Source organism: Aphelocoma coerulescens, chromosome 8, assembly GCF_041296385.1.
Source record: "Aphelocoma coerulescens isolate FSJ_1873_10779 chromosome 8, UR_Acoe_1.0, whole genome shotgun sequence".
Taxonomy (NCBI): domain Eukaryota; kingdom Metazoa; phylum Chordata; class Aves; order Passeriformes; family Corvidae; genus Aphelocoma; species Aphelocoma coerulescens.
In genome coordinates this window covers 27148385-27163724 of record NC_091022.1, presented here as the reverse complement: position 1 = coordinate 27163724, position 15340 = coordinate 27148385, and the positions used below count along the sequence as shown (strand labels likewise).

At 41.9% G+C, this 15340-nt stretch overlaps 1 protein-coding gene across 5 annotated transcripts in view; it reads left to right on the top strand.

The window, feature by feature from the left end:
- The window catches only part of EPS15 (epidermal growth factor receptor pathway substrate 15), a 67656-nt gene that overhangs the window by 8806 nt on the left and 43510 nt on the right, over nt 1-15340 (top strand). The window contains exon 1 of one of the 5 annotated variants that reach the window (XM_069023392.1): nt 10873-11169. The exons of the other annotated variants lie outside the window; for them this stretch is intronic. Coding sequence (XP_068879493.1) covers nt 10873-11169 — 297 coding nt within the window. Of the gene's footprint in view, nt 1-10872; nt 11170-15340 lie in introns of those variants that run through there. 5 annotated transcript variants of the gene reach the window in all.

The window sequence follows — 15340 nt, the reverse complement described above, 5'->3', positions numbered from 1 at the left end:
TAACTCCAGGGTATGGAGCTTTATTGAAAAAAAACCCAAACAAGAAATTGGAAAATGATGGCAGCTAGTAAAACTGAATTCGTTTTCTAGAGCTTGCCATATTTGAAAAGACTAAGTAGACAAGCAGAAAATGAGAAAGGATCATCTTCCAAGCAGATAGGCCCTGTTTATCTAAAGTGGGACAAGGAAAACTTTTATCCCATATAACTTTTACTTTTGGATGGCATTTGAATTGGCCTTGAGTGTTTGGCAGCTCATCTGTTGAGCCATCTGTTTCAGATTATGCATGCTTGGAGGGCACATTGCACCCAGGCTTACAGTTCCCCTGAACACAAGAAATTTGAATTGGCTTTGCAGTTTAGTGATCAGTAAGCATGGATGTGCATGTACATGTGCATGACACATCTAAATTAACTCTGTTTATTTGGGACAAATTGAAGCATTCACACAGCTGGAAAAACCTGAGGGAGCTTAGAAGGGGAAAGCCTTAGGCCTTGTTCACTTGTCCTGTGCCCCCTATCACTGCTCAAGCAAGGCAAAACAAGAGAGAAGCACTTAAGGTCCAGGAAATTTCTCTTCTAGACTGAAAAGTTCTGAATGAACTGAGAGGTAATATACTACTGAGTTTTACAGTCCCTTTAAACAGTGTCTTAAAGGGATTGTAGGGTAGAGAAATTGCAATTTGGCTCCCTCCTGTTAATGAATCATCTCCAGTCCCATCACAGTGCCAGAGATGAACTGGGTAGTGAATCAGAAAGCTATAACCAACTCCTTGAGAGTTTTTGTTATGCCTAAGTACATCATAGCCAGGAAAGAGGATTTGATCCATAAACTTTAATGGTGCATTATGTGAATCTTATATTATTTATGGCATACTAGTAGCACTTATCTTTTTCGTGTTATCTGCGTTGAACATACTTTTTTTTTTTTTTAAGAATATACTGCTTATTCCACCCCTCCCTTTTCCTTCCTTTCCCCAGAATGCTGACTCAATTCCTTTTACTCTTGCAGTCAGCTTGCAATTTTAGGCATTTCCTTGTCCAGTGTTCAGGGGGACACTTCGCTTCCCTCTCATGAGCACTGTGCAGAACTCTTGTGGCTGTTGAATCTCATGCTGGCTGGAGATGGAGGAGATTTCTTCGCAAGCAGTACAGACTGACATAAGACCATCTGCTCTTCATGAAATTCTCTGAACCTGTGGACTTGGATAGCAGTTGTGCAGTTGTGTATAAGAAGAAAATTTGGCTCACGTAGTGCAGTGATGGAAGGAATGGTAAATCTAGAACCAAGCAGGAGATTTGAGAGATAAATGCAGTTTTGTTACAGATTCTCTTTCTAGATAATTATAGCTCTTTTTTACAGCTTTTCACATTAAGCAGACCCTCAGACTGCATTATTAGCAAAGTTTGAGTCCTCTGGTAATGAGGATCAGACTTTAGTATAGTTTATAAGAAATTGTGAACAGAACATTGACCAAGTGTAGATATATTGTATTGTTCAGGCAGATCTTATTCAATGTGCATGAAGAGTCTTAATTATGACATTAGATTGAGCTTGGAAATATTTCTTCTTGCTTCGAGTAGCACACATAGTTCATTTAATCAAATAACTACATGTGTGCAATTAAATGTGCAACATCTAAAATTTGAGGCATTTTACTTTTTGTAATATATTTAATCTGCTCATCTGATCAAAAGTCGATCTTCATATTACATTGCTTATTCAAGTATAAAATTCTATTATTTTTTAAATTAGTAATCCCCAAAGAGCTACAGGAATTGATGAACATTATTCCATCAATGTTAAAAAATTGAGTTACATGAAAGAAAAAAGAAGTCTAATTAAAATTTTTTCCTTGTTAAATCCTGTTAAGTGTTTTCCTCATATGAGAAGTTTGTGAAGTTACTGCAAAGCTGTAAGGGTGGGGATGAGAACTGCAGATATATATAAAAGTCAGCTGTATGGTAATGGTAAAGGGAGAGACAGATTCTGTGCTGGTTTTAGAATCTGCCAAGGACATGTGTGCTATATTTTGGGCAAGAGAACTCTTTTAGCCTAATGCCATCTGGCTGGCTTTCATCTCTGCCCGTTGTTATACAGCCCAAGCTGCCTGTCCTGCCCCTACCACATTTCTTGAAGTAGAAATTAAATTAAAAATACAGTAATTTCCAGTAGCCTGGAAACTTACCCATGAAGTGACTTAGAAACCCGAGGAAGCAATCCAAGCTTCTATCAGAGACTTTGATCAGAAGTTTCCTCATCCATATCCTGAAGCAATCTTTGGATACTTTTCCCCTTGCAAACCTCACTGGCAGAAAAAAAGTCCTGGCTGTAGGATCTGCTTCAATTTGTTGTCCAATGCACATGATAAATACAGTTAAAACACGCATAAAACCTCCACACACTCCCACCTAAGGTCTTCTGTTCCATTCTTTTAATTAGTAACTATATACCTGTATTTATAAACATGACAATACAGGTTTTCCTCCCCTTGATGTCTACAAGGTGCCTGCATGGTTTGTGTTTTTGGGCTGGCAGTTGTGCCATCTAGCACAACATGGGTCTGTTCTGCAGTTGTGTAGGAGACCCACAGCTAATTTTTAGCTTGGGATTTACTCCCTACTTAGAAGAATTGGAGTTGAGCTAAATTAAGCAACTCATCTATATATTCATTTTATGGTTAATGAAATACCTGTGCTGATGATTTTGGAGGGTTTTTTCCTCATGCTCATCTGTATCTATGTAATTTACCATCATTAATGCTATCACAAGGAAAGGAGAGAGAAATTCATTAAACCATTTTGTACAGATATTTCTGTAAGGAAAATCATTACAGTAAACTTGATTTCAACAAGAACAAATTATGTATCTTCACTAAGCCTAAAGAGACTGACAATCAAGAATGTTTCAGTTTTGGATGCAAGTTGAATGTCTTTTGAGTCATGGAGATTCTTTCAGGAAGAATACATTCTCTGTGTCTGCAAAACTCATCCAGTTATCTGACCTTACCTACCTACCTTCTGCCTCTGTTTTATACCTAAAACCTTGATACTTCTCTCCTTTGGAGCTCAGTGTTCTTTGTGTCATTTTTATACCTGATACATATTTGTCTTGGGAGCACCTCGGGGGGGAGGGGTTGTCCTTCTAGAAAAGGTCAGATTTGTTTATCACTGAACTGATTCAACAAATTAAATTGATATGGGGATCTGAAAAATCTTGGTGGTTTGATACTTGTGCATCATCATCAATAATTTTTGTAATCTGATGTAGATATGTATAAATAACATTCTTCAATTGCTTCTCACATTTTGTGAATCTCATTTAAATTAGTATTGCCCATAACAGTGGGAGTTAACAGTCTTTCAGATTCTGCAATGCATTTTTAAGACCAGAATATATTTTAATGGAATTTTATTTGTAAAGAGAACAAGTTTGATTGAAAAACTGTTGTGAAGCTACTGCTGAATCCATGATGTATTTTTCAAAGTCATAGTGATGATTACACTGGAATTATTTACCACAGCTGTTTTAAATGCTACTAAAAGTCATTTGAAGAAACATTTTTTTTCATGAATGGTCACCAGACTTTCAGATCTGCAGTTGTTATATAGCTATATCTGTTTATAGCTGTATCAGCTTCACCTGTTCAACAGGTGAGATATCTTTTATTACAGATAACAGGACAGGAACATAAGGTGGCACAGAGGCAAGCAAGTCCTTGTCAGCTGATCGAGTTCAAATTCCATTAATGTCCTTTTGCAGCTGATCAGTCACATGCACACCTTAACAATTCCATTGAGGCTGAATCACTGCTGCATTACTTCTGCAACTTAATCTTTAAAAAAACCCAAACAAAATCAGTGAACCAACCAAACCAGTGAATAAATCAATCACTAAGCAAATAACTTAGTCATATTTAAGGATATTTCATGTTTTAATTGTGTTATGTGTGCAATCAAATGAGAACATACTTTGAATTGTGAACTATTTACTGCACTTGTTCTTTACCAGCAATAAAAGAATATTCAGTCTTTAATACTTAGCAATGATATTTATTGTATGTGTCTAAAATATTTTTCATAAAGGCAAATATTTTAGGTACTATCTCACTGGTCAAGTTACATTCTACTATTGATAGTACCAACCTGATGTAGAAGAATGAAAAAGTGTAATTACATGTCAGTTATTCAGGAGTCCAAAAAACAAAGAGAGGTTTTAAGGGAACATCCCTTAGTCTTATGTGTTGACACCAGTGGGATTATATGTTTTGCACTTAAAGGAACATTTTGCCTGCTAATGTTGTGCAACAGTTGGCCAAGCAGCAGAACAGATTCCACTCTGTGCTACAGGGCCATAAATTAAAAAAAAAAAAAAAAAATCCCACATGGTGGTTTCTCATTTATGGACATACAGCAGGATTGTGCTTCTGAGAAAGGGAAGTGCAGCTGAAAGAGCATCTGTGGAAATTCCTTCTGCCTGCAGAAAGAGCACTGCAATTTGGCATTTGATAGCTTTCACAAAGTGCAACCTGCAGGCTCCCTTACAGCTCTCAGCGCTGATACAGACGTAGGCAAGTAGTGCTTTGCTCTTGCTTCTCACTGTATTTGTCAATAATTTTTTTCTACAGCAGCAAAAACACAGTTTTAAATGTCACTTGGTCAAGTTTAACTAAAATGGTCAAATCAGCTCTGTCCTTGTCTGCTCTGAGGGCTAAATCATTAGCATTGTCTTTTCAAATATAATTGGTTTTCCACCATTGTTGAGGCTTTTGACTCATCTCCTCACTGAACCTTTGGCACTCACTACCTTAACTCAGCTGAGATTTCTGTTCTGCCACTGCAGCTCCCATCCATGAGAGACTTCATTGCTGAAAGCTAGTGGAACGTGATTTACATTTAGGAAAAGTTTTAACTACTAGTGTAAAATTAAACATAAATACTATGTTGGTACCTGAATTGTTGCCCAGCCTGAAGACTGGGTTGCAGTAGTAGGCTACAGTGATTTGTGAAAGTTATTTTCTGTCTTATGACCAATGTTACTTTCTGAACCATTTTGACATTATTATGATTGTAATAAAGTCTAGAAGATAATGAAAGAAATTGGAGAAGCTAAGAATGTATAAGAAGATGAAAATAATTGGGAGGACAGGTAAGGAAATCTCAGAAGAAACACTTGCTAGTATCAAGAGCTACAGTAATGCCATAAAAAATGGCCTTTTGCTATAGACAGTCATGAGTTTGTCTTAAAGACAAACCATTTAATGAGAAGAAAGAATACCAAATCCTCTTTTATCTAATTACTTTATCTAATTACTTTTATCTAATTACATGTATCTTATAATTCTGAAATGATTTAATAATCTTTGTGAAGGGCAGAGCGAACTAATTCTAAGTTAGGAGAATGTTGGGAATTCAGTGTGCAGATTATACTTTTTAATATTTTCTGTTTTCTTAAAACATAATAATCTATTAATTGTTTCAAAAAGGTGAGCAATGTGTTCTGTGAATTTATAGTATAAACAACATGCCTAAGGAAACAGGGAACAGAAGAAACTGTTGGTAAAACCTTTTCTGTCTGCTCCTTTGTAAACATACTAGTTTTCAATCCTCATTTTGGTTTAATGTACACCACACACTATGATATTGATGTGTTTAATTTATAATGAAGACTGATGCTGTTTCAGCAGTAGTATTGCTTGTTCTATTTCTGTCAGAGCATGTATTAAGCTGTTGAAGGAACAGCAAAATCTCCAACTGCTACATTAGCTGGACATGTCAAATTAATGCCTGTTGAAGATTTTTCTGGGTTTCAAATACGGTCTTGAATGAAAAATGTCACTCTGCTGTCAGTCATCCAGCTAAATATTTAGAGGTCAAGCTGACCTCTTGTATATATTTATATTTTCTCTTATTCTTTTGCAGCATGTGGTGTAGCCCCATGAAACTGGCTAATATAAATAAGTTTGAGAAAATATGCTTGCAGTCTTAATGAAAAGATAAATTGTGTATGTTTTAAAATAGCACAGACAGATCTGTACTGCTGCATTTTAGATTTGCCAACTTTTCCATCAAATATGATTAAAGAGATTCACTCAAGCCCTATTCAGGTTATTTTCAATTTTAACATTCTCGTAATAAAAAAAAAATCAAGATTGTTCTTGCTAATTACTACAGTTCAAAAATAATTTTAGCCTTTGGAATTCTGAATACTGGCAATATAGATGACATCATTTTACAAAACAAAGAGGTACAATTATTCCATACTGTACTCTGTTTCTGCCAGATGAAGAAGTTAAATTCAGATATATTCAAACATTTCTGAACATCTGAACAGAAAACACTTTAGAGATGAAGAAATATGCAAAGTTACCTTAATATCCTAGTTTGTGTTTCTTTAATACTGCTGCAGGTTTGTATAAATTTGATCATCCCACAACCCACTTAGAAATACTTTCAAGGCTGCTATAGCTTTGAAAGTCTGCAAACCACCTTAAGAAGCCAAGAGCACAGCACAACATGAGTTAGCAGATAATTCCTATGCAGCTTTCATAATGATCAATGTGCACACTCTAGTAACTAGACATCTTCCTAGAAAATACACTGTAGGACTCACAGATTACATATTTTGTGGAAAGAAACCCATAAATTAACAGATCTCTACAGAAGGACTGTTGGAGTCTGGCTAGATGATTGAAGTGTTCTCTTGTGGCCTTAAAACATAGCAGCCTATCTGTAACCCTTTGTCTAGAAAACTTGCAGCTGCATGAAATGTAAAGGGCACACAAAGCATATCCTGGGGTGTATTTCTAGATAAAGGCACCCCTGCAGTCATGACTTCCTAAACCAACTTGTGTCACTAGTCCTGGAAAGGACTCTGAGATTTCTGATAAAAGGTCTCCTTAGTCCAAAGGTCGTCAAAGTTCGTATGATGATCTTTATTTCTCAGGAGGGATCTCTTGGTAACCTAGGTGTGGGAAATGCTGTTCTGTATCAGGAGCATGGGTGTTGCTTGGCTCTCTGAAACCCATGCAATGTAAGACAGTCTGCCTGTGGGCAGGTTCCCCTGCATTATATTCTTTGATACATTTTTTGGCCAGGATTTTGTGTGTTGATGCATATGGTTCCTTTTGTTCTGTAAGACTCAAAGTGGCTTAATCCTTCTGACCTTTAAGTCCTTGATTCTGTGTGTGCAATGCTGGAGCTACTGCTGTGCTCTGCACTGGAATTCCAGAGAGCTGGGTACCTCATTTCATGCTCAGGAATGCAGGAGGCAGGACTGAGTCATTCTTCTCTCAGCCTCCGGACTGCTCATGGGCTGTAGTAACACCGTTCCTAGAACGAGCAGAACAAGTCATACTAAATGCCTGTGTGCTGTTTTGGGCTTCCTGTGTGCTTATCCACAGGGTAAACAAAGCTCTAAGAAAGGAAGGGATGGATACTTGAGATATTATTTCCAGGGAGACCAGTGGATATGATTAAAATGTTACCAGCTTTACTAACAAACATGGAGATTGTAAGAGATTTATAAAACAGAGGTCGTTAGTGTTTGACTCTGACTGGTGTAGGGCCTTTCTATGCTATCTTCCTGCAGCACATTTTCAAATTCAACTGTACCAGAACAAGTCACTTCATACTCTTACACAGCGGCTCACTGTGGGGATTTGCACCAAAAAGGTTGTGCTGCTGCTCTGCTGGCTGCACTGCTGCAAGGCCCAGTCTTCATTAGCCATTTGGCTAGTTTTGATTTGTCAGCAGTCCCTTGTTTGTCCAGTGTTGACATAACCTTGTGCATTGTACTTTTAAAGAAACAATAAAGAGCACTGAGATCCGGTACCTATTTGTCAAAATGCCGGTACTTAGAATCATAGAAAATCCTATTATACTTACAAATAAAAGCATGCTAATACTGTTTTCCATGTCCCTTGGGTATCAACTGTACTGGAATGGAGGATCTTATGACAAAAAAATCAACATACAGCAGTTATTACAGAGCAGATTACAGATAAACACATTTCCTGCAGGCGAATCCCCGTTGAATGTGAAAAGATATAAAATGTAACTGTTTAAGTTCTTGCAGTTCGTTGACCTTTTCACTTTCTTGTATTCTTAACAAGCTTTCCCAAAAACCCAGCACAGAATCCCACCATTCCTTAGACAATATACAGAAGATATTGCAAAAGGTCAAGATTCATGGGGTCAGCAAAGGAAGAGACAGAACAATGGGGTTTCCACTGAGGAGCAAATAAGAGGAGAGGTACGTTCAGAAAGTCCCCCTGTCCCAGATTTCAGGAGCTCTTCCACCCTAACCAAGCCCTGGTGAGCTGCTTATGGCTAAGCCAAGAAGGTCATTGGAGGGCATTGTTTTGCAAACCTGCCAAGAGTTTTGAGTAAATTTTAGTAGCTGATTTTGCTCTTGATGGAAAGTAAGTATGAAGTCCAGTTTTATGATCCAATGTCAGGTGATGACGTTTCAATTCCAGCTGAGAAGCAGAGAGCTGTTTTCTTCTGGGAGCTGTCATTGTAGATTCGTGAAAATCTGCAGTGCAATCATTCACCATCAGCAGGCTGACAAGTGCTGTTGTAATTGTTGTGGAGATGTCTGAGCTGGTTGCTTTAACTCAGGTGGTTGGAGGCATCCAGGACAATTTGTCTGTGAGATGCACAGAGTGATCAACAACAGCACAGATCTACGTGACCACAATAATTCAATGTTGATAATATGGAACTCATTATTATTTTAATTTGTAGAGGCCACAGTGGTTACATTGAGTGATTCTTGCCCTCTGACTGTGGACACAGTGGTCATGCCTGATGACTGTGAGTATGCACAGCCAGGGTGAAGGTACATAACCACGTACCTGGCACTGCCTGCTTGTTCCTGAGCTGCAATGCAACTTGGAGTCTGCTGCAGCAGCTTCAGAGAACACTGTGGAAAGGCTCTCTGGATGCAGACTGCTGTGCACTTCACAGTTCGAGGGAGTAAAACTGGGGGGGGTGGGGGTGGTGGTGTGTTTATTTTCTAAGCCAAAGGCTTCAGGAAGGTCAGGCCCTCAGGAGCAGTCATTCGGCTGGAGCAGACCTCCCTCCCTTGTCAGAACAGACAAGTGTTCTGCTCAGAGGGGACTAGGGGCTTTTAACTGTGCTCTGGGTGACACAGCTCTGCTGGCTGACCTGCACAAGTCCCTTGACTCATCACCCTTATTCCACAGCATTGCTGCAGCTTTGGGTCTCTTCCTGGACCTGATGGGAAATACTCGATGCAACACCCAGGAGAGAAAGGGAACAGCAGCAAAAACAGTGCTGAGCCAGATAGCCTGCCCACAAAATCCTGCTCACAGCAGCTCTCGGTATCAAGCCTCTAGCTCCAGAGCCAGGTCCTAGGTCCCTGTTTTGCATTTTCCTTCTATTTGCAGTGAGAACACATCAGCCTGGGTGTAACCGCTCTCCTGAGAGGCCACCAGCCCTGCCAAGCTGCAGCAAAACTGAGAGATGACAGAAACAACTGACAGGGCAAAGGGCACCCACATGAGCTCATGGCAGCTCAGAAACCCAGGCCCTCCAAATACCTACTGAGGGCCCCCTCCCAAAAATACTGTTTTCCACAGGAGACACCACTTTAGTTTTACAGTCTTCTGGTTTAATTTCCAGGTATTAGTTATTCTGGGATTGTATTCCAGTTTTAATCAAAGAAGAAAAAATCAGCCTAGAAATACAAAGTCTGTGCTGTTTTCCAGGGATTTTGCTTTTGAGAGAAGTGTGAGGTGGAGAAGAGATGTGACAGTGAGTATGTGAATGGTGTGAATATTTTTATATCTATTCTGTTTGCTTTTTATATTCTTCCCCTCGATATCTTCTTTTTCTTGCTGAAAAAAATGACTGAGAAACAGGTCAGTAAAGCAGAGTTTCTGTAAAGCCTTTACTAAAGAATAGGTGGGAAGGAGGAATCCCATATTTCATGACAGATGATGAGCACTAGCAGTTCAGGATGACTGCCAGCTGAGGAATGACAGGATGCAGAGGTGGGGCATGAGCATACAACTGAGCTGAGGAGGACAAAAACAATGCAGAGGGGTAGAGAATTACAAACAGAGAAAGAAAACAAAGCATGTTGGGAAAGCTTTCCAGTAATGAAATATGACTTCAGTTAATTTCCTCTTATTGGTCTGAATGCATATTTCAAGTTTAAATGTGTGCCTAATCCACCTTGGGGTAAAGTATAAAAATAGGAACGTTTTCCCTGATGTATGCTGTGGTAGTGCAGAACTCAGAGTAGGAGTGGAAATAAGCCAGTGGGAGGAGGTGAGCAGGTACAGGAGGAGCAGGAAAACGAGTGGTGACACGAGTATCGCTTTCAGCGACAATTGTTTCCCATGGGTTTGGAGAACGTGGTGCAGTTTACTCCCCACTCCAGCTTGCTCCTTTGTCTCTTGCTGCCTGTGATGTCTCAGTTTCTCCCACCATAAGAGTTGCTCATCCCTTTCTTCTGGTTACCCTCCCCCAGAAGAGCCCCTGTTCCCCTGAGTACAAGCAGACAGACAGAAGGACGTGTACAGCCATGAGTTGCCTGGGCAGGCATCTAATTTCCTGTGAGTGGAGGGAAGCAGGAGGCCGAGCCCAGGGGAGCTCCTCACTGCTGTGAGGATGGGTCAGGTCAGGACATCCTGCTGGGCTCATGTGCTGCTTCCTCCTGGGCCTTGTGCCCAATTCTTTTGCAACTGAGCCCAGACCTGGTTCACCTCCTGTTTTGGGACTTCCCCCACCTGTGTCATGACTAGACTGGAGAACTGTAACCGTTTGCCATGCTGGAAGCATCCCCAGCAGAAGCAGGGCCAACAGGGAAGGTGAGGGCGAGGCCAGGATCTGGCAGTGGGGGATGCTGGCCACCGTGTCAGGCCGAGGACTCCGGCTCCGGGTTTTCGCTGCAGCTGCCTCGAGCAGGCTCCGGCTCCCGCGCTCCGCGCCCGGTTTTGCGCGCGGCTGCGCTGCCGTGTGCCGTGGGGGAGGCTCCGGCTCCGTCCGGCGGGCGGGCGCGGATCCGGTGCCGGGATTTGCCCGGGGCCGGCCGGGGAAGTTGCCGAAGTTGTGCGGCGGTGGCGGGGCCCGGCGCGTCCTTCCTGCGGCCCGGCCGGGGGGATGGAACAGCATGGCCGCGCGCCTCTCCCTGGCACAGGTACCGCCGCTGCGCGTCCGGCCACGCCGCGGGGCCGCCGCCGCGGGGCTGCCCGGGGGGGCCGCGCTTTGTGCGGCCGCCGCCGCCGCCCCGCAGCGCTGCCCCGCCGCTGTCAGGTGGCGGCGGGGCGGGGGTGTGTCCGTGTCTGCGGGAGGGAGGAAGGGAGGGAGAACGGCAGCGAGGGGCTGCGGCAGAGCAGCCGTGACCCGCGACCCGGGGGTGCCAAGGGTGGGGAACGGGGTCCCGCCCGGCCGCAGGTGCCTCTGCCCGGGGCTGGGGAGACCCGGTCGGGGAGCGGCCGTGGGCGGGCGGGGCTGCGCCGGCGGCGGTCGCGGTCCGTCTTTTGTCTCTGTAGGACTCGGGGCGCCGGGCTGGAGCCCAGCGAACCCCGTCCCGTGGACGCCGAGGGCGGGCGGTGCGCTCGGGGAGCGTTCGCGAAGGGGCCGAAAGGCGATAGCGCCGGGTTAACGTGTCCGTGCCCGGTGCCAGCCCCGCGGCCGCCGGGTGCCCTCCCGACGGGCGGGCACACCCGGCATCGAGGGGTTCTCCGGGGCAGCGAGGCCATGGGCAGGTGACCCTGGGAGGGACAGACGAATTCCTTGTTTCAACAGAAAGCCGTCTCCGCAGATACTGCTTGCAAGTCGTTTTACCTTGGTTTTGGTGGGCCCCGTGGTGAGGGGACACTGTTGTCACACAGTGCCCATACAGGTGTCTCATGGTGAAGAGCAGTGCTGGTGATAGCCCCAAAACTTGGAGACTCTTGGCACTTTTATGCTCGCGTGAGTGATCTCACTTCACCTCAATCCTTACTGCTCACATTTTTTCCTGACGGTAATGGAATCACTTCACACAGGTTATTCTATACCGTTAGGACCATGCTTTATTCCCCAGAGCTGTGATAGCTAATGAACTGACACTTTTTGATCCTTTTTAATTTATTTAGCAGTGACATGAGAAATTTTCATTCCTACCTGACATGAGGCTGAGGTGGGCCTATTGGTGCATCCTCCTGGCTTGGGATGCTTCAATCTGATAGCCAGTTGTGATATTTACAGAAGGTAAAGCTGGTAAATAAGCTTAATGAATTTCTTAAGCACATGGAAGTAAACTTAAAAAGCTGGCAGCAAGGCTGCTCAATTTGCAGTTACTTACATAGTTCTCTTTTGAGAGTATTATCAAGCATTTCAAGGAAAGAAAGGAAAATAGTTCAGTGAAAAGGTGAACAAATGTGTGGAGAAAACAAATGTGTCTTTAAGAGTCTAAAGGTATAGATTTATGACGTACAGTACTTTTGGTGAAAGCTTGCTTTATATTAAAATCGCTAAGTTAGCCTTGTCTGAGTCTCTTTTTCAACAGTCTTCAAGTAAACAAAAAAGCTTTAAAGCATCTGCTGACTGAAGGGAAAGAAGTTCTCACAGAGCTGTTGTGGCTCTTCATTTGGGGAGAGAAGTGGGGTGTCAGCTCTGGTGTGTTCTACAGCAAGACATTGTTGCTTACAGGCTGTGTAATCCTTTCATTGTAGAATTTATTTACTTTTTTTGGTCACATGGATGGGGGACTAAATACAAATGTGATAATGTTGACAGAAGCAGAAAAATTGCCAGTATCCTTAAAACCATTGTGGCTGCAGCTTACATCAGTGGTTAAACTGAGGGAGCTATTTCTGTGTTTACCATTTGTGTGGGGATTTCTTTTTTTGGCTTGTTTGTTTTTTCTTCTTGTGTTGCATAAGAATCATCTTAGAAAGCCAAGCAAGCCTGTAGATAATTTTTTCCAATGTAGGTTCTAATATGTGGAGTTATAAAAAGTCCTCACAAGTGGTGAAGTGTTCAGAATCTGTTGAAGAGCATGAGGAAGTGAAAATGAGGGGGTGGGGAGTGCAGTGATGGCTGGGTTAGTGACACCAGCAGTAAAGGTGTGCAGATCGGCACGATCTGCTCTAGGGCACATGCAGAGAGCAAGAGGCACATGAACCTGCACTCAGACTCACTGTTGGGTCCGATTTTCTGTTCCCTTTCCTGTGTTTGGTTTGACAGTACTGCAGCATGGCTGGGGCGTTGAGTATTTCAGATGAGATGAGGGTATTTTCAGATGACTTTGCAGCTGCTATGTCTGAGAGGGCTGCACATCCTTTATTTGAATAGCAAAGCTGTAATTTCAGTAATTTGAAACTTTTTGGTGCTAATTGTATTCTTCTGACAGATTAGTAAAAATACTTCAGGACTGTGTAGCTGTAGTGAAATTTATTACACCAAGTATGCTTGAAGAAGGGTTGCAAACTGAAGGTGATTATCTCCCCCTCCTCTCTCCCTGCAAGTAGTAGTCTGAAGTATCTTTCATCTCCTCATTTTGAACCCATTCTGCAACATCTTGTTGCCACTTGCATTTGCTCAGTGAGTGTTACCGTCTGAGCATGACTGTGAATTTAATGTGGAACTTCTAAGGGAACTTCTACCACGGGAGTGTTTTGTTGTGGTTGCCTTTAGTTTGGAAACAAGCAAACAACAGCAAGGAGAAGGAACTGTCCGATCTCACAGATTGTCATCTGTTGTTGGAAAAGTCAAATTAAGCTATGACCAATAGAAGGGGTTGAATGTTTTGACCCTCCAAGGATGGTTGCTTATTTGACCTATTTCATATGGGGAATTTAGGGAGGAAGAATAGAAAACTGAAGATGTGGAAAATGGATGTTGAGAATGGGGAAGAGGTGTTTCTTGAAAGGTGGGCTAATATGGACGTGCAGTAACTTCTGGTTGCTCTTGAAAATTGAACTTGTGGTTTATTCTTAAAAACTGGCTGTGATTGAAGGGGAAGCTCGCAGTTCAGGGAAGCACTGTAAAGAAATATTCAAGAAGAAAAGGAAGGTAACTGTGTTTGTCTTCCTGATGAAATGCTTTTTGTAAGAAATGTAGTAGTTGTCTTGAAGTAGTTATGAGCTGCTTTGGTAAACGAGACAAAATCGTGTAATATCAATTTGTATCCTAATTAGCTGCAAGTCTCATTTTAGACTTGAGTATTGTGTTGCAGAGTTGAGAATGCTGTGCTGTGTTGTTGAAGGGAAACATGGAGTATTACACTGAGGCTGAGCTGGATGGATTCCTGTCTCGTGCACACATTGCCAGGATTAATGTCTTGTTACTGGAATACACAGGATCCAAATACTTGCAGTATGAATGATACCCTCGTTGTAACTCACTTGTTATGTATAAAGTAAGCCAGAGATTTTGAGGTCTCTGGCAAACTTCTGATTTCTTCTTCTTCTTCTTCTTATTTTTTTTTTTTTTCTTTTTTTAAGAGAATCAGCAAAATGATCAAATTAAGATCATAGTTTGTTATTTTTAGTGGAATGAGGAACCTGTTGTTCCTCTTTCTGTCCTGCAGATGAAGAAACCAGAGTATGCATGTGTGTGTTAAACCTGCATTTAGAGGAGGCTGACTGCTCCTAAAGCAGATAGAACCTAATTTTTTTGATTAGTATTGCATCCACCATGTTTGAGAGAAGCTGCCTCTAAAAAGGCAGTGAAGCTACTCTTTGATGTTGTAAAGGCTTTGTTCAGTACTGATTAGAAGATGGTGGAGATCTTCTGTAGCAATTTGAAAATTAAATGGAACCATTTCTAATTATGCAGTGGCAGACATCTCTGCAGAGAGAAGACAGCAGTTCTTGTGCCTGCTTCAGCTGTTCAATGGGAAAGAAAGTGCTCAATTTTGAAGTACTTGGTAATAATTGTATAGAAATTTATAGAAAATATTTTCTTTCCTTTTGTTATTGCTGTAGGAGATGTTCTTGGTTATATAATTGAAAGTGGTAGAAAGCTTTACCCTGAAACACTTCAGCTGAGACAATAAAGCAATAGAGGAAAAAGAGAGAAGTTGATTATTGTTTTGAAATGGCATTGTAAGGAAACCAGCTTGCCTTGAACTTTTTGACAGCTTTTTGACTGGCTGACTACGGGAAGAACATTTAAGGCCAGATTGTGTCTTTTGGAAACTCTTAAAATGAGTCCTAGAGCTGTGATAGAATACAGCATCTTGGATTTTAGTCAGGATAGAATAGCTTGTTTCTCTCCTCCTATCTCATTGGGGTTGGAGGGGGAAATTACTTTTGTTTTTCTCAATGGACAGCTTTTGTTTGTTTGTTTTTAAGCCTTTTTGGAAGGAAGGTTGTGGC